Raw genomic sequence first — 18862 nt, forward strand, 5'->3', positions numbered from 1 at the left:
CCACACTTGTGTCACATAAGTCTCTTTGTTGTTTTCATCCACCATCTATACTCCTTTTTTTCCCTTCTAACAACCATTTCCTAACTCATACCACCAAGCTCCATGCCTTTTTCTTGCTTTCATTCTCAACCGTATCCTATCATACACATGCTCTTTTACCATCATACAAATCATCAACCCTAGTGTTGGGCAACATGGATTGCCTCTCTCTCTTTGGATTGTTTAAATATTCATACACATGTTTTCCCTAGTTCACAAACAAACAAAAGAGGGAAATATAAGACCAATATATGATATGTTTTATAGAAAGTAATTTAATAATGTATTTGTCGCAACCGGAATCGCGACGGGAAGCGAAACGAAAAAGAAAACGGGTTTGAAAAAGAGATTTAGAGTCGCCACCATAGTTATTCTAGAAAACTATGGAAAACCATAAAAATAAAGCAAGTCTGCGAAAACCATATTTTGGATTCGGGAGTCGGTTACGCGTAGGGAAGGTAGCACCCTACCGCGCCCGCCCGAGGGCGGTACCTTTAATTAAAAATACAAAGTTGATGTGGTTTTCAAAATATTAATTTTCCCCGAAAATAGTAAGACAAAAAGAAACAAAAATATATTTTTTTAATTTTTTGGGCCCGACAAGGATTGACCTTGGTTCTACGTATTCTTATTAAAAATGAGAAATCAGGGTTACGTAGTTCTTTAAAAGATATTTAAAAAAAACAATTGAGAAAAAGATTTGATTTTTGTTAGAGGTGAACCTGACAAGGACTGGTCTTGCTCCTACGTATCTCACGGTGGAGAATCAAGGATCACGTAGTTCTATAAAAAGATATTTTGTTTAAAAACGTTGATGTTTTTATATTTTGAAATTTTATATATTTTTTGATGTTTTTGAATCATTTGAAAACAAGTGTCATACGATGCGAGCGATCAGACAGACACTAAAAGGGGAAAAAAACTATTTTTGGTATTTTTGAAAAGGAGTGTCACACGGTGCGAGCGACCGGACAGACACAATAAAGTGAAAGAGAATATTTTTTCATTTTTTTAGACTTTTTTCTATTTTTTTTGTAATTTTTGATAATTTTCAAATTTTTTTTTATAAATAAAAAGAAAAGAAAAGAAATAAATAAATAAAGAAATAAAGAAATAAAAGATAAATAAATAAATAAAAAATTAATAATAAAAAAGGACAATTTAATTAAAAAAAGAAAGTAGAAAACAAAATATAAGAGTATATGAGTAATTAGTGGGAGGTACATGAAGTAAATGAGGTGTGTTTATTAAGGGTGGGGGTGTAGTAAATAAAGTATAAAACAAACCCAAAATAGGAGTAAAAAGTGAGTGTGGGAGTTGGTAAACTTAGGGGTGCAGAAAGTATATGGGACAGGCCCAACTGAAATACAAAGAAGGGGTGTATGGATAAGAAGTGGGAGGTGCACGAAGAAAAGTAATGAGGAAACATAACATAGTATATGGGGTGTGGATGAGGTAAAAAAAAGGGTACATGTGGTAAGTCAAGGCCTGCAACCCCTTTTTTTCTTTCTCAAAAAACCCTAAAGCTAAAGCTTCTTCCCCTCACTATGGCATCCTTCTCTTCTTCGTTGCCGCAAGCCATCCCGACACCAGCGGCAAGTGCTACTGTCGCACTTCCCACGGACGGTGAGAGGCGCCACCGTCGTGGCCAGTCACCGTCGGAGGTGTCACTGACGAGAACCGTCGCGACCTGGACTGCCGCCACGACGCTACTACCGCTTGCAGAGAGCACCGTCCGAGATGCCAGCTGCCACCACGTTTTTCTGCTCAAAGCTCCGACCCGCCGGCAGCTCCTCCTGTGGTTTTGCTTTTTCGATCTGTGTTGGGTTGTGATGACGAATCGTAGGGATGGGTTGTAACAGAAACAATGTGGTTTCTATTGATGATGAAGAAAGGGTGTGGTTGTAGTGCAGAATAAGAGTCCAAAATTGAATTTGTTGTTTGGTGATGTAGGTTCGTTAATGGCAGACTGGTGCGGGTTTATGATGAGGGTGATGATGGGAGAGTTTGTGTTGTGAAGAAATAATGGGGGTGGAGTGAAAATGAGAGGATGAGTGGAGACAACGAAGGATGATGGGATGCAGTACGGATGACCGTGTGAGTACTGCTTTCAGGTCTATGTTTTATTTTTTATTTTTATGCAGGTGTGACATGAAGATGATGGTGAACCAGAAAGTTAGTGAAAATGTGTTCTACAGAATATAACTGTTGATGAAATTTGTTTGGGTTCTGGTTTGGCAATTTCTTGTAGGTAGAAGGTGATGAGGGAAAGATGATGGTGGCGAGAGAGATTGAGGGTGGGGTTATTTTCCAGCACTCATTTGGGCAGCAGTAACACCCAAACAAGAACATATCTTAACAATGGCAGATAAAATAAAAAATAAAATAAAAAATAAAAAAAAGCATTGTGCTCTGTTCTTTACTGTACCAGGTGCGATGGGAATAAACAAAATGAATAACAGATGTAACTATGCTCATCTCAAACCATCTTTCACCCATACATTCATGAACATCAATATCAAATCACATGAACATCAATATCAAATCACGTGAACATAAGCTCTAATTCATACACCCATGAACATCAACAACAACATCAAGTCACGGTAACATAAGCTAAGGAGGAGTTAAGAACACTTACCGTGAAAATAAAACTTAATGCGCTAACAGTTTGCTTCCGTTTTCAAATTTGACTCCTTCTCTCCCTCACTGATTTCTAGTGCCCAAACCCCTCTCTGTAGTAATCCCAAAAAAAAAGACCCTTCCTCTCATGAATCTTCCCCTTTTTATTATGTAACCCTCTACACCTTCCAATTTCGAAATTTGGGACAAGGCTGAGAGCAGATGTTGCTTCCTGCTCCTTCAGCCATCATGACCATGCTACAGGCCCTTCCCAATACAAAACCATGATAGCATAGCATGCATGGATCTGACAACAAGAGACCTTATGTTACCTCCTTCTTTCCCATTTTTCCTTTTCTTTTTTTTTCTTTTTTGTTGTTTTTTTCTGTTTTGTTGTTGTTGTTTTTTTACTAGAATGAGAGACGTAAAACAAAAATGGAGATGTAATAATAATGTAATAATACAAATAATAAGCCCAAATAAATAAATAAAACAAAATAATAATAATAATAAAATAATAATTATAAAATAAACATAGATATTTATTTATTTATTTTCTCAAACTAAAACATATATTTTTTCTTTCATTATTTATTTATTTGTTTATTCTTCTCGATTGAACTTTAATTAATTAATTTTTTATTATTTTTATCATTATTATCCGGACAAAATTGGGTGTTGACAGTTGCCCCTCTTTACTTAGATTTTACTTGATAGTATGAAATTTTAACTTTCATAGGTTATCAAAGTAAAAGATGAGTAAAGATAAAAACACTAATTTCGTTTGGGTTTCAAAGGAAAAGAGGAAAAACAAATCAAGCATATACAATGACCGAATCAAAGAAAAGGATTGTGATCCAAAGAAGAAAACAGACTCGACCATTCTGAAGGAGAGGATCCTATTGTGACAAAGAAATCAATGACCATTCCATCAGAGAGGGCCTTGATGTAAAGAAGGAAACAAATGACCATTCCATCGGAGAGGACCCTGATGTAAACAAGGAAATCAATGACCATTCCATCGGAGAGGGCCTTGATGTAAAGAAAGAAATCAATGACCATTCCATCGGAGAGGGCCTTGATGTAAAGAAGGAAACAAATGACCGTTCCATCGGAGAGGACCCTGATGTAAACAAGGAAATCAATGACCATTCCATCGGAGAGGGCCTTGATGTAAAGAAAGAAATCAATGACCATTCCATCGAAGAGGGCATTGATGTAAAGAAGGAAACAAATGACCATTCCATCGGAGAGGGCCTTGATGTAAACAAGGAAATCAATGACCATTCCCTCGGAGAGGGCCTTGATGCAAACAAGAAAATCAATGACCATTCCATCGGAGAGGGCCTTGATGTAAACAAGGAAATCAATGACCATTCCATCGGAGAGGGCCTTGATGTAAACATAAGAAAACTAAGGGTAGAATGTCTATATATGAAAGGAGAACCCGAGGTTTGATTTTGATGTGTCAGTAAACACTGCTTGAATGCTTAGCCGACAAGATTCAATCTTTAGGCAAATGATGTAATGCAGTGAGGATGCATAAATGCATGGATGCATGGATAAAATTTATAGGAAGCTTTATTTTTTGCCTTTTTATTTACTAAGTTTTTTCCCACGACACCCTCCAAAACTGAGTCTGCTCTTAGTGAATGTACCCGTGATGCCTCGTTGGTATGCACATACTTTTATTCCCTTCTTTTTTGTTTATTATTCTCTTTACGAACTCAGCGTGACATTCATTGCTTTAAATTTATGGAGAGAACCAAATGGTGTTTATTGAATGAAAAACAAAGCAGAATACAACAAAATTTGGAGACAATGTCAATATCCCCTAGTAGCACTTTCTATCAAGGAATCATCATGTATAAAACTTTTTGACCGCATCAGAATTGACCGGTAACGGTAACTCCTCTCCATCCATCCTTGTGAGAATTAGTGCCCCACCAGAAAATGCTTTCTTCACCACATACGGGCCTTCATAATTTGGAGTCCACTTGCCCCTATGATCCTTTTGTATAGGTAAGATCTTTTTCAAGACTAGCTCGCCTTCATGGAACTCTCTAGGGCGTACCCTCTTGTCGAACGCCTTTTTCATCCTTCTTTGGTATAACTGTCAATGACACACTGCTACTAGCCTTTTTTCCTCAATGAGATTAAGCTGGTCAAATCGGGCCTGAACCCATTCTGCATCTTCCAACTGGGTCTCCATTAACACTCGTAGGGATGTGATTTCTATTTCGAAGGGTAGTACTGCCTCCATTCCGTACACCAGAGAAAAAGGTGTTACCCTAGTTGATGTACATACTGAGGTGCGATACCCATGCAAAGCAAAGGGAAGTATCTCATGCCAGTCTTTATACGTGACCACCATTTTCTGTACAATCTTCTTGATATTCTTATTAGCAGCCTCGATTGCCCCATTCATCTTTGGACGATAAAGAGAAGAATTATGATGTTGAATTTTAAATCCTTCACACAATTCGGCCATCAATTGATTGTTCATATTGGTGGCATTATCAGTGATTATCTTGCTAGGCAACCCGTACCTACAAATTAACTCTCTTTTTATGAATTTAGTCACAACTTTCCTAATCACACTAGCGTAGGAAGCAGCTTCCACCCATTTAGTGAAATAATCAATTGCAACTAGAATGAAGCGATGTCCGTTTGAGGCTTTTGGCTCTATAGCTCCGATGATATCTATCCCCCACATTGAAAACGGCCATGGGGCAGACATTAAGTTTAAAGTAGTGGGTGCCGCATTGATATTATCTGCATACTTCTGACATTTCTCGCACTTTCTCACGTGTGTGCAACAATCATTCTCCATAGTCAACCGAAAGTAACCATCCCTCAAGATCTTTCTAGCCATCGAGTGTCCATTCATGTGTGTGCCAAAAGTTCCTTCATGAACTTCCTCCAATATTGACTCAGCCTCTTTTGCATCCACGCATCGAAGGAGAACCATATCATGATTTCTCTTGTACAACACATCCCCACTCAGGATAAAATTTGCAGCCAACCTTCTCAGTGTCCTTTTATTATTCTTAGATGCTTCTTCAGGGTATTCTCTGGTTTTTATATAGCGTTTAATATCAAAATACCACGGCTTACCGTCCAACTCTTCTTCGATGAAATGGCAATATGCTGGCCCTTCATGGCTCTTCATTTGGATCATCGACATTACCCCATCCTGATTAATCTTGAACATCGATGATAAAGTAGCTAAGGCATCTGCCAATTAGTTATCCTCCCGCGGAATATGGTGGAATTCAATGAAATCAAAATACTCCACCAATTCCATGATATAAGTTTTGTAGGGAATCAACTTCTGATCCCTAGTTTCCCATTCTCCCCTTAGTTGATGGATAACCAACGCTGAATCTCCATATACATTCAAAAAATTTGCCTTTGGCTCAATTGCGGCTTGGATGCCCATAGCGCATGCTTCATATTTAGCAATATTGTTTGTGCAATTAAAACACAACCTTGTTGTCATCGAAATGTATTGGTTTTCTGGAGATATTAGTATTGCCCCTATACCATGTCCCATGACGTTAGAAGCCCCGTCGAATAATAACGTCCATTTCTTTATGTTCTCATCTTCTTGGTCATCTTCGAACAAGGCCATGATGTCCTCATCAGGAAATTCAGGTTGCATCGACTGGTAATCGTTAACGGGTTGTTGGGCTAGATATTCAGCCAAAGCACTACCCTTGATGGACTTCTGAGTGACATACACAATGTCATATTCTGACAATAGCATTTGCCACCGGGCTATCCTTCCAATGAGAGCGGGCTTTTCAAAAATATACTTGATAGGGTCAGTCTTGGATATTAACCAGGTAGAATGACTCAACATGTATTGTCTTAGACGATGGGAAGCCCATGCCAACGCGCAACAAGTTCGCTCTAAAAACGAGTATCGTTGTTCACATTCTGTGAACTTCTTGCTCAGGTAGTATATGGCATGCTCTCTTTTTCCAGTTTCGTCATGTTGACCCAACACACAAGCCATTGACTCATCGAGTACCGTCAAATACATAATGAGTGGCTTCCCCGATTCGGGTGGGTGTAACACAGGAGGATCTTGTAGATATTGTTTGATTTTATTAAAAGCAGTCTGACAATCTTCATTCCACTCAACAACCTGGTTTTTACGCAATAGCTTGAATATTGGTTCGCACGTGGCGGTCAATTGGGAGATGAACCTAGCAATGTAGTTCAGTCTGCCCAAGAAACCCCGCACCTCCTTTTCTGTACTGGGAGCAGGCATTTCGATTATCGCACGCATCTTGTCGGGATCGACCTTTATCCCCTTTTGACTGACAACAAAACTCAACAACTTTCCTGATTTCACACCGAATGTGCATTTAGCCGAGTTCAGTTTAAGTTTAAATTTCCTCAATCTCTCAAACAATTTCCTTAGGTTGAAGATGTGTTCTTCTTCTGACTCAAACTTGGCGATCATGTCATCTACATAAACCTCGATATCTTTGTGCATCATATCATGAAAAAGCGCCACCATGGCCCTTTGATAGGTTGCCCCAGCATTCTTAAGCCCGAAAGACATCACCTTATAGCAAAATGTTCCCCACAACGTGATAAACGTAGTCTTTTCCATATCTTTCGATGCCATCTTAATCTGATTATATCCTGAGAAGCCATCCATAAACGAAAATAGTGAGAACTTGGCTATATTATCCACTAATGTATCGATGTGCGGTAATGGGAAGTTGTCTTTTGGACTCGCACGGTTCAAATCTCAATAGTCAACGCACATCCGAACCTTCCCATCCTTCTTGGGCACTGGTACAACATTTGCCACCCATTGAGGGTATTTTGCCACAGCTAAAAATCCAACATCAAATTGCTTTTGCACTTCTTCTTTAATCTTTAATGACATTTCTGGTTTCATCCTTCTTAGCTTTTGTTTGACTGGAGCACATTCCGATTTGAGTGGAAGCTTATGTTGTACTATATCAGTATCTAAACCAGGCATATCATTGTACGACCAAGCGAACACATCCCTAAACTCCTTTAGCAACGCACACAATTCTTCTTTCACTTCTTTCTTCATACTCGTGCCAATTTTCACTTCTTTCTTTTCATCCCCCTCGCTTAGGTCAAGCACTTCAACATCTTCTTGATGGGGTTTTATTTCCCTAGATTCTTGTTCCACTAATCTTATTAGTTCAGGGGAGGGTTCCGAATCACCTTCATAATCATCTTCCATATTATTGACAGGGTGCTCGAAATTAGGGGTATCGACATTGTTATTTTCAAAACATTCATTATCATATCTGCATTATTTGAGTTTATAAAAAAAAGATAAATAAACAAACAATAGTGAAAAATGCAAACAAAGATAATAAAGGCAGCAAACACAAATTGATTATCACGTTGAGCATAAAGGAAAAGGTGTCATCCCGTTAAGTCATGAATCCTAAAGCTCCGGGTAAAGTAATAGGATAAATTAAAAATATTACATTTTAACCAAATTAAACATCACGGGTAGATCCAAAGTCTCCCAATTGTTGAGTAGCGCATTTGGAGCACAAGGCTGCACAAAAATCGAGCTTTTAGGTTCATCTTCATCTCTAACAGCTGCTATCTGACTAGAGTTGATCCATCCCGCGCTGCGGAAGCTATCTTTGATGTCGCAAATGCGAATCTTTCCTAATCCTAGTTCTTTTCCTTGGATTCGAGCCACACCGCGCTCTCTCCTTTCTTCCGCCAGCCTCCTCTTATCCTCTCTAGTAGGCTTGTATCCAAGGCCGTATTTATTCTTTTTCTCGGTGACTTCTAAAGGATACATCAATCCTTGCTCGTACTTGCCTAGCCCCTTTCCGTACTCATATCCCTCTTTCAACATGACCTTGGCCGTCATAAGGGAAGTACGCGACAAGTGTGGGTTCATTGGAAAGGGCTCCACATAGGCATTTCCCACAATTTCCAAAGATTGGAAGGTTGTCTCGAGGGCTTCCTCTGCTGCTTCAATATAGCAAGAAGATGAAGGCCCACTTACTAAAATATCTTCCTCCCCTGAAACAATCACTAATTTGTCACCCATGACATATTTTAACTTTTGGTGCAAGGTTGAAGGTACCACGCCCGCTGAGTGAATCCAAAGAGGACCCAACAAGCAGCTGTATGCTGGAAGGATGTCCATCACTTGAAAAGTTATTTGAAAGACACATGGCCCTATTTGGATTGGCAATTCTACCTCTCCCATTACTTCTCTTTTACTCCCATCGAAAGCTCTCACTATCATTGCACTTGGTTTCATGTGAATACCTTCACACGGTAGCTTTCCCAATGTCGTTTTTGGCATTACATTCAGGGAAGATCCATTGTCGATCAATACACGTGCTATGACATGATCCAAGCATTTTACAGAGACATGGAGGGCCTTGTTGTGTCCCCTCCCTTCAATAGGTACCTCCTCATCGGTAAACGTGAGGTAATTGTTAGCAGTGATATTGTTAACAATTCCCTTAAAACTATCTAGAGAAATATTTTGCTCCACATGCGCTCCATTGAGTATCTTCATTAACAACTTTCTATGAGAGGTTGAATGCATGAGTAGTTCTAAAAGTGAGATTCGAGCAGGCAGGCGATTCAACTGTTCGACCACTTTATACTCGCTTTGTTGTATGAACTTCAAGAACTCGCAATCCTCCTCATCAGATACTTCTTTCCCATCGTCTTTTCTTAGATCCTCGTCAGTTTGGATGGTCTTCCCTTTCAAGAGTTCCTTAGCCTTTTTGGTATTCACTGATTCACTATTGCCAACTTCATCTTTCATCAAGTTTGGAGGCGTAAAGATTTGACCACTCCTCATAATTCCACCGATGCCTAATATATTTTTCACCACTGACTCACCACTGCTAGGTTGACCACCTACCCCTTGTTCCTCACCCAACACGTATGCACCATATTTCCATGGGACAACTTTCTCACTTTTGTAGGGAAATGGGGAGGGTGTTTGGATAATAATAGATTGTCTTTCTTGAATTGTTGGGGTAAAGGTGGATCTAGTGAAATGAATCACCAATGGCTCTGGCAAAGTCACATCAGGTTCCACACCATCTTGTGCAAATACTTCATCCTCCATGTGCCCGTGACATACTTGCACAAAGTTTCTGTCTATAAGATTTTGTAGAACATCCTCGAACTCGGTGCATTCATCGATAGAATGTTTAGCACTCGGATGGAATCCACACTTTTCACTCAGGTTATATTCCCCTTTTAAAAAACCCAATTTCAATAGTGTCTCAAAAACAAACCGCTTGGAGCTTCGAATTTCACTCACATCCCTCACCAGGCGGTGTTTCTTAACCTCAATGGCATTTGTCGAAGGGTTCCCAAGACCAGAAAGGGGATTAGCCTCAACACTGGGCTTGTCTTCGTGGAACTTTATCCATCCTGAGTTGATTAAAGCTTCCACCTTGTGTTTAAGGGACACACAATTCTCAACAGAGTGACCAACTCCCCCTCCGTGATAATCACATTTGGCATTTGGATCATAATTCTTGGGGAACGGAGGTTGCACAGGCTTCATCGGACAAATGGCCACCAAACGCTTTTGGAGGAGATGAGGCAACAATTCCGTATATGACATAGGAATAGGAGTGAAATGAACGAAGTTCCTCTCTTGATTCCTCCTTAGATTAGCGTTTTGTCCCGCGTTTCTGTTGAAATTCGAGTTAGGTTCAATTTTCCAAGCTTTATTTGGAGCATGTTGTGGTTGATAAAGATTCGACGGTTGATAAAACCCTTGCAGCTGAGGTCGTGTTTGATGAACAGACACTGCATTGCCCACATAAGGAGGTTGGTTCAAGTGTGGTCGATAATTATGTGTAGGAGCCCGACTTTCCCACACAGGCATCACTGAGGCCGCTTGTACTTCCGCTTCTTTCTTCTTTCCGGGAATAAAATTGGGTTTCTTAGGAGTTGCAGCCGCGAATGGGCCATATGCAATCTTTCCACTTTTTAACCCGATTTCTATTCTCTCCCCTATGATAATGATATCAGCGAAATTGGAAGACACATTCCCCAACACATGCTATAAAATGGTGATTGCAGCGTGTTTACAAACGTCGCCACCATCTCCTTATCAAGTAGAGGTGGCTCAACCTGAGCAGCCAACTCTTTCCACCGTTGTGCATATTCCTTGAAGGACTCAGTATTCTTCTTGGCCATGTTTTGCAATTGCAATCTATCTGGCGCACTATATGTGTTGTATTTATACTGTTTCACAAAGGCGTCGGCCAAATCCATCCAGGAATGGATTCGAGATGGCTCCAAGTGTGTATACCAATTCAACGCTACCCCAGCCAGACTATCTTGGAAACAATGTATTAGCAATTTTTCATCATAGGCATAAACAACCATCTTTCTACCGTACATTGTCAGATGGCTTTTAGGGCATGTGGTGTCGTGATACTTTTCAAATTCTGGGACCTTAAACTTGTGTGGTATCATCACACCAGGAACCAGGCTTAATCTCGCCACATCACCGAACCCATAGCTTCCACCACCCTCAATGGCACGAATCCTTTCCTCAAGAATTTCAAGTTTACTTTTAGCCCCATCAACAACAGTGGGCATTGCTTGGACTGTAACGTGTGGTACAACTTTAGTCGCAACATCTGCATCGGTGAGGGTTTTCGGAGGCTGGGGCGCCACAGTCATCCTCGGTCCTGTGAATGTGACTGTCTCATTCATCTCCGCTCCTATCACGGGTGTCGAAGCTAACATCGGCCCTTGAGTACCGTTCGATAGCGTGTTGTTAGCTGCAGGAAAAGAGAAAGAAGTTTGTTCTGCATCTGAATATTCTCCAACTGGAGTAGTGTATCCCGGAGGCAGACCGTACATTGGGAACGGAACTGACGCGCCTAGAGGCATACCATAAGAATGAGCATTTTCCTCGATCCTAGCGGATGAGGTCTCCCCTGAAGCCTTCAGTGACTTCAAAGCCTCTAGGATTTGGCCCACTTGATCCTTCAGCTCATTAATGTCAGCCTTCACAGCTTCATGGACTTCTTCCCAATCTTCCATGCTTCTATGGTTAGCTCGTGTGCGATAAGGGTGTCGTGGAAATTTTGCCGTCGTATTTGATTTTGCTCTATTATTTTGTTAAATGAAATAAATTATGAAGAATGAAAAGAAAGAAAATGAATGCACAATAGTTACTCTAGTTGGAAATTTTAAAGCTGTGAGAGCCTTAAGGTAAATATATCATAGAAATTAACATGAAACTGATACAACCCAACCATTAACAAGTCTTCTACATTCATTAAACGAGAAAAGAAAGAAAACCTATTCCCTAACCCTGACTATCATGATCTTCATCTCCCTCATCAACTTCTTGCAATGATTAAAGAAGGCTTCAATCTCCCTTGGCAGATTGAAGATCGGTAGGGCAGTCTCTGCTTCAGCTAATAATCGTGGGATTTCTTCAATTGCCCCATTCGCCAAGGCAGCAGCTGTGAGAAACATCTCTTCCAATGTTCTATAGTCATTTCCTGCTCAGTTGTGTACTCATTCATCCGACTGATCACCTCTCGATGTTCCTTTTCGAATTCAGCTCTATGCCAACGCTCCTCGTCCATCTTCACCTCATAGGTCGACACCACCTCTCTCATTTGTCGTTTAACCTCACTGATTCTCATTTGAGCATTGTGCAACCGTCTCAGTGCTTCAGTTTTCTCTCTCTTAAATTCTTCACACAACTGATCCCTTTGGCGCTTAGATGCTGCTGCTGCATCTCTCTCTCGGTCCCTTGATTTTAATGCGGTGCTTGCTGCGGCCAAATCCTGTTTCACTCTGAAAGCATGATCTCGTTCTTCTCTTTGTTGCCTAAGAATCCCTTCATACGCCTTTGTCATTTCCTCATTCTCACGCCTTAGATCCACATACTCATGTCGGAGACTTTGAAGCTCGTTAATTAATTTGGCATTTTTTAATTTCATCTTCTCGACCTCTTCTTTTAGCCCTTTCACCTCGTCAGACTTAGCAGGTTCCAATCGCTCCGGAGCAGGAGTGTCCGATTTGAAAGGTAACTTGATCATATTAACCCTTTCTAGAATCCATCACGGTAAGATATTTTTCTGTTCATTACCCATGGCCTTGGGTCTTTTTCTGCACGCAGAACCTCACCCCAGGCACTCCTAACTCGTCGAATTAGATCTTGAGAAATTCCTTCTTCATAATAAGTGCATATGGCGACTAGCGATTCTGGAGTTGGAGAGCTCTTAATTGGACACCCAAACTGCCGTTGAGCCAGAACAGGGTTATAATTCACACAACTTCTGGTGCCTATCAGAGGGACGTTAGGGAAATCCCCACAAGAAATGACATGCGACTTGGGCAGCCCAGGAACACACCATCTAATCTTTCCCCCATTCAAACTTGCACAAAATTGGGCCCATTCCTTCGAGTTGCCCTTGGAGGCCATTTACTCTCTAGCTCAGCAGGGTGTACCTTCAAGATTCCTGCCAACGTAGAGATAGATGCTCGTTGCTCAGAATATCTGTAAGGGACTTTATCTTCCACCGACAAACCCAAAATTTGCTCGAACTCTTCTACTACTGGTGCCAACTGAAAATCCTGGAAGGTGAAACATCTGAGCGGCGGATCATAATATTGGGCCAAATTGGTGACTGCCGACGCTTGGACTTCCACATTCAACAACCTCAATAAGTTCCCATACCGCTTCTTGAAAGCATTCTTCTGTATAGTCTTCATTTGTTGCACTATTTCCCTTAAACCATTCAGATTGCTATCTATAACCCTGATAGGTAACTTCTTCTTCAAGGCATCTGACCCTAAATTCCCTCCGACTTGAAATCCCATGTTAATTTCTTTTGTTTTTTTTCAAACTCAATTACAGCCTTAAAATTTCGGACCTAGAATCATAAGAAATGTTATGGCATGGCATGACAAAATACATGTTATGCATGAATAAATAATCAAAATGCATGTACGATGATGCCACGAAAGAATGTACAGACGCATGACTTCATTGCTAATTCAAATAAAGCGAGAAAAATAAGATGAGAATTAAGATAATGCACATGTCTCCCCTTGTGCCTTATCAGAGGTTCGACGCCTAATGGTCCTAAGGTAAAATATATGCGCTTGCCAGGATGGTTCCCTAATACTTAAGGATCAAGGTCACTAGAGCTATGGTCCACTTCTTGACATTTCCCACAACAGTTGGTAGACAACAAGATGTGGGAGTACCAACGAAGTAAACAAACTCTAGCTGGGGTTCTCACAATGATTTAACAAGTTTATTTATATAATAATAATTTTAACAAATTTAGGATTTACCCACACTTGTGTCACATAAGTCTCTTTGTTGTTTTCATCCACCATCTATACTCCTTTTTTTCCCTTCTAACAACCATTTCCTAACTCATACCACCAAGCTCCATGCCTTTTTCTTGCTTTCATTCTCAACCGTATCCTATCATACACATGCTCTTTTACCATCATACAAATCATCAACCCTAGTGTTGGACAACATGGATGTGCCTCTCTCTCTCTTTGGATTGTTTAAATATTCATACACATGTTTTCCCTAGTTCACAAACAAACAAAAGAGGGAAATATAAGACCAATATATGATATGTTTTATAGAAAGTAATTTAATAATGTATTTGTCGCAACCGGAATCGCGACGGGAAGGCGAAACGAAAAAGAAAACGGGTTTGAAAAAGAGATTTGGAGTCGCCACCATAGTTATTCTGGAAAACTATGGAAAATCATGAAAATAAAGCAAGTCTGCGAAAACCATATTTTGGATTCGGGAGTCGGTTACGCGTAGGGAAAGTGCTAGCACCCTATCGCGCCCGCCCGAGGGCGATACCTTTAATTAAAAATACAAAGTTGATGTGGTTTTCAAAATATTAATTTTCCCCGAAAATAGTAAGACAAAAAGAAACAAAAATATATTTTTTTAATTTTTTGGGCTCGACAAGGATTGACCTTGGTCCTACGTATTCTCATTAAAAATGAGAAATCAGGGTTACGTAGTTCTTTAAAAGATATTTAAAAAAAACAATTGAGAAAAAATTTGATTTTTGTTAGAGGTGAACCTGATAAGGACTGGCCTTGCTCCTACGTATCTCACGGTGGAGAATCAAGGATCACGTAGTTCTATAAAAAGATATTTTGTTTAAAAACGTTGATGTTTTTATATTTTGAAATTTTATATATTTTTTGATTTTTTTGAATCATTTGAAAACAGGTGTCATACGATGCGAGCGATCGGACAGACACTAAAAGGGGAAAAAAACTATTTTTGGTATTTTTGAAAAGGAGTGTCACACGGTGCGAGCGACCGGACAGACACAATAAAGTGAAAGAGAATATTTTTTCATTTTTTTAGACTTTTTTCTATTTTTTTTTGTAATTTTTGATAATTTTCAATTTTTTTTTATAAATAAAAAGAAAAGAAAAGAGAAGAAATAAATAAATAAAGAAATAAAGAAATAAAAGATAAATAAATAAATAAAAAATTAATAACAAAAAAGGACAATTTAATTAGAAAAAGAAAGTAGAAAACAAAATATAAGAGTATATGAGTAATTAGTGGGAGGTACATGAAGTAAATGAGGTGTGTTTATTAAGGGTGGGGGTGCAGTAAATAAAGTATAAAACAAACCTAAAATAGGAGTAAAAAGTGAGTGTGGGAGTTGGTAAACTTAGGGGTGCAGAGAGTATATTGGACATGCCCAACTGAAATACAAAGAAGGGGTGTATGGATAAGAAGTGAGAGGTGCACGAAGAAAAGTAATGAGGAAACATAACATAGTATATGGGGTGTGGATGAGGTAAAAAAAGGGGTACGTGTGGTAATTCAAGGCCTGTAGCCCCTTTTTTTCTTTCTCAGAAAACCCTAAAGCTAAATCTTCTTCTCCTCACTATGGCAGCCTTCTCTTCTTCGTTTCCGCAAGCCATCCCGACACCAATGGCAGGTGCTGCCGTCGCACTTCCCACGGACGGCGAGAGGCGCCACCGTCATGGCCAGTCACCGTCGGAGGTGTCACTGACGAGAACCGAGCTCCCCGGATCGTCTCCTTTGTCGTTTCTCTTCCGCACGCGAGATAGGCCAGATCCCGGAGCTCCGCCATCGCACACCATGCCGGTCCAACCTCGTGTTCGTCAGCTCCGACTGCCGCGACCTGGACTGCCGCCACGATGCTACTGCCGCTTGCAGAGAGCACCGTCCGAGATGCCAGCTGCCACCACGTTTTTCTGCTCAAAGCTCCGACCCGCCGGCAGCTACTCCTGTGGTTTTGCTTTTTCAATCTGTGTTGGGTTGTGATGACGAATCGTAGGGATGGGTTGTAACAGAAACAATGTGGTTTCTATTGATGATGAAGAAAGGGTGTGGTTGTAGTGCAAAATAAGAGTCCAAAATATAATAGGGGTTTATGATGAGGGTGATGATGGGAGAGTTTGTGTTGTGCAGAAATAATGGGGGCGGAGTGAAAATGAGAGGATGAGTGGGGACAACGAAGGATGATGGAATGCAGTACGGATGACCGTGTGAGTACTGCTTTCAGGTCTCTGTTTTATTTTTTATTTTTATGCAGGTGTGACATGAAGATGATGGTGAACCAGAAAGTTAGTGAAAATGTGTTACAGAATATAACTGTTGATGAAATTTGTTTGGGTTCTGGTTTGGCAATTTCTTGCAGGTAGAAGGTGATGAGGGAAAGATGATGGTGGCGAGAGAGATTGAGGGTGAGGTTATTTTCCAGCACTCATTTGGGCAGCAGTAACACCCAAACAAGAACATATCTTAATAATGGCAGATAAAATAAAAAATAAAAATAAAATAAAATAAAAAAATAAAAAAAAAAACATTGTGCTCTGTTCTTTACTGTACCAGGTGCGATGGGAATAAACAAAATGAATAACAGATGTAACTATGCTCATCTCAAACCATCTTTCACCCATACATTCATGAACATCAATATCAAATCACGTTAACATAAGCTCTAATTCATACACCCATGAACATCAACAGCAACATCAAGTCACGGTAACATAAGCTAAGGAGGAGTTAAGAACACTTACCGTGAAAATAAAACTTAATGCACTAACAGTTTGCTTCCGTTTTCAAATTTGACTCCTTCTCTCCCTCACTAATTTCTAGTGTCCAAACCCCTCTCTGTAGTAATCCCAAAAAAAAAAGACCCCTCCTCTCATGAATCTTCCCCTTTTTATTGTGTAACCCTCTGCACCTTCCAATTTCGAAATTTGGGACAAGGCTGAGAGCAGATGTTGCTTCCTGCTCCTTCAGCCTTCATGACCATGCTACAGGCCCTTCCTAATACAAAACCATGATAGCATAGCATGCATGGATCTGACAACAAGAGACCTTACGTTACCTTCTTCTTTCCCCTTTTTCCTTTTCTCTTTTTTTTTTTCTTTTTTGTTGTTTTTTTCTGTTTTGTTGTTTTTTTTTACTAGAATGAGAAACGTAAAACAAAAATGGAGATGTAATAATAATGTAATAATACAAATAATAAGCCCAAATAAATAAATAAAACAAAATAATAATAATAAAATAATAATAATAAAATAAACATAGATATTTATTTATTTATTTTCTCAAACTAAAACATATATTTTTTTCTTTCATTAATTATTTATTTTTTTATTCTTCTCAATTGAACTTTAATTAATTAATTTTTTATTATTTTTATCATTATTACCCGGACGAAATTGGGTGTTGACAGTATTTTAACTAGGTAATTTAAGAAAGTAATTTATTTGGATTTTTAGATGGTATTTCAAAAATAGTAAAATAACAAATTTTTAAATTCACTAAAAAATTATAATTAATTACTTTCCCTGTATACCTGAGAATCCCTCTTTTCATTAAAACCCAATTTGATTTCTCTTAACTTCATTCACCAGCAAAACCCTAACCCTTTTCTCACGACTTCATCACTCTCCATCTGAAGCAATGGAAGCTCACGAGCGGCAACCGAAAACCACGAACCATTGTAGTCAGCAACTATCTATCTTTCCTTACTGATGTGATCTCTCCTTCCTCCCTATGATTTGTGTTTCTACTTTTCGGTACAGTGTCATCGACTCCGGTGAACCATAATGGAACAAAAACAAAAACAAAAACCTGTGGAAGAGCAATTTGGAATGCTAGCAGTCGGCAAAGGACATCCTATGGAACATGGTGTTTTTAGTGATTTGCACATCGATGTTGTGGTAGAGCATTGTGAAGAAGTCGAGCGTGTTGTCTCGGACGTGGAATTTGGGGGTTTTGGGTTGCAAGGCTTGGTTCGCTCTTACTCTCTCTCTCTCTCTCTCTCTTTCTTTCTCTCTGTGTTGGTTGAGTTTTGAGGGAGATTATGGTGAAATTTTTAAGGTAAGGGAAGCTAATCTCTTATAAATATAATTAATGCTTTTGCATGTACTACATTAGTTTGAATTGGTTTAATTAGTATAGCTAAACATTTGTATTGAACTACAATTGTGTTGTGAATGATGATAGTAAGGTATTGAGAGGGTAGGTTATGTTGGAATTAATTATCCTGTTATTTGAGCTATTGGTTAATTTGAATTAGTTTGATTGGTATAACTAAACATTTATATTGAATTGCAATTGTGTCGTGAATGATGATTGTAAGGCATTGAGAGTGTGGGTTATGTTGGGTTTAAATATCCTATGATTTGAGTTATTGGTTGATTTGATTGGTATGTGCCTTGTAATTAACAAGGATGTGTGAAATTGTTGTATTGGATAAATTGTGCTATGAAAATTGTATAGAATATGTGATAAAAGAGTTATGGTAGAAAAACTAAGGAATGAGTGTAATTCTATGAATTTTATGATCAAGTTATCTTTGTATGCCACACATTTTATTGATGATTGTATTGAGTTATGTTTGATAACGTAGGATTATTTGTGAAAAATCTAGTGTGTATTGGTCATCAAATTAGTTATTTCTAAGGGGAATTCTAATATAAGGTGAGTCCAAGTGTATTGAAAGGGGATTCCGAGAGTGAGATTATCTTGACTCAACTAGTATATTATTAATGAATATTCCGAGAGTCGAAGGAGGCTCCACATGGAAGACAATATGATATGAAAAAAGATCATACTTATGGAGCTAGTGGGGTTAACCTTGTCATGGCTTGGTTGGGACATTGG

At 39.3% G+C, this 18862-nt stretch overlaps 1 protein-coding gene across 1 annotated transcript; it reads right to left on the reverse strand.

Annotated features, from left to right (window-relative positions):
- Positions 1-7429: 7429 nt before the first annotated feature.
- On the reverse strand, positions 7430-11727 carry LOC114184483 (uncharacterized). Its single transcript, XM_085673358.1, has 3 exons — positions 10728-11727; positions 8154-10683; positions 7430-7967 (listed from the first exon to the last, which is right to left on the reverse strand). Exons 1-3 carry the CDS (start codon positions 11725-11727, stop codon positions 7430-7432), a joined length of 4068 nt encoding a protein of 1355 aa, XP_085529484.1.
- Positions 11728-18862: the final 7135 nt, after the last annotated feature.

Source organism: Vigna unguiculata, chromosome 5 (assembly GCF_037176805.1).
Source record: "Vigna unguiculata cultivar grain cowpea cultivar isolate G323 ecotype 2 chromosome 5, ASM3717680v1, whole genome shotgun sequence".
Taxonomy (NCBI): Eukaryota; Viridiplantae; Streptophyta; class Magnoliopsida; order Fabales; family Fabaceae; genus Vigna; species Vigna unguiculata.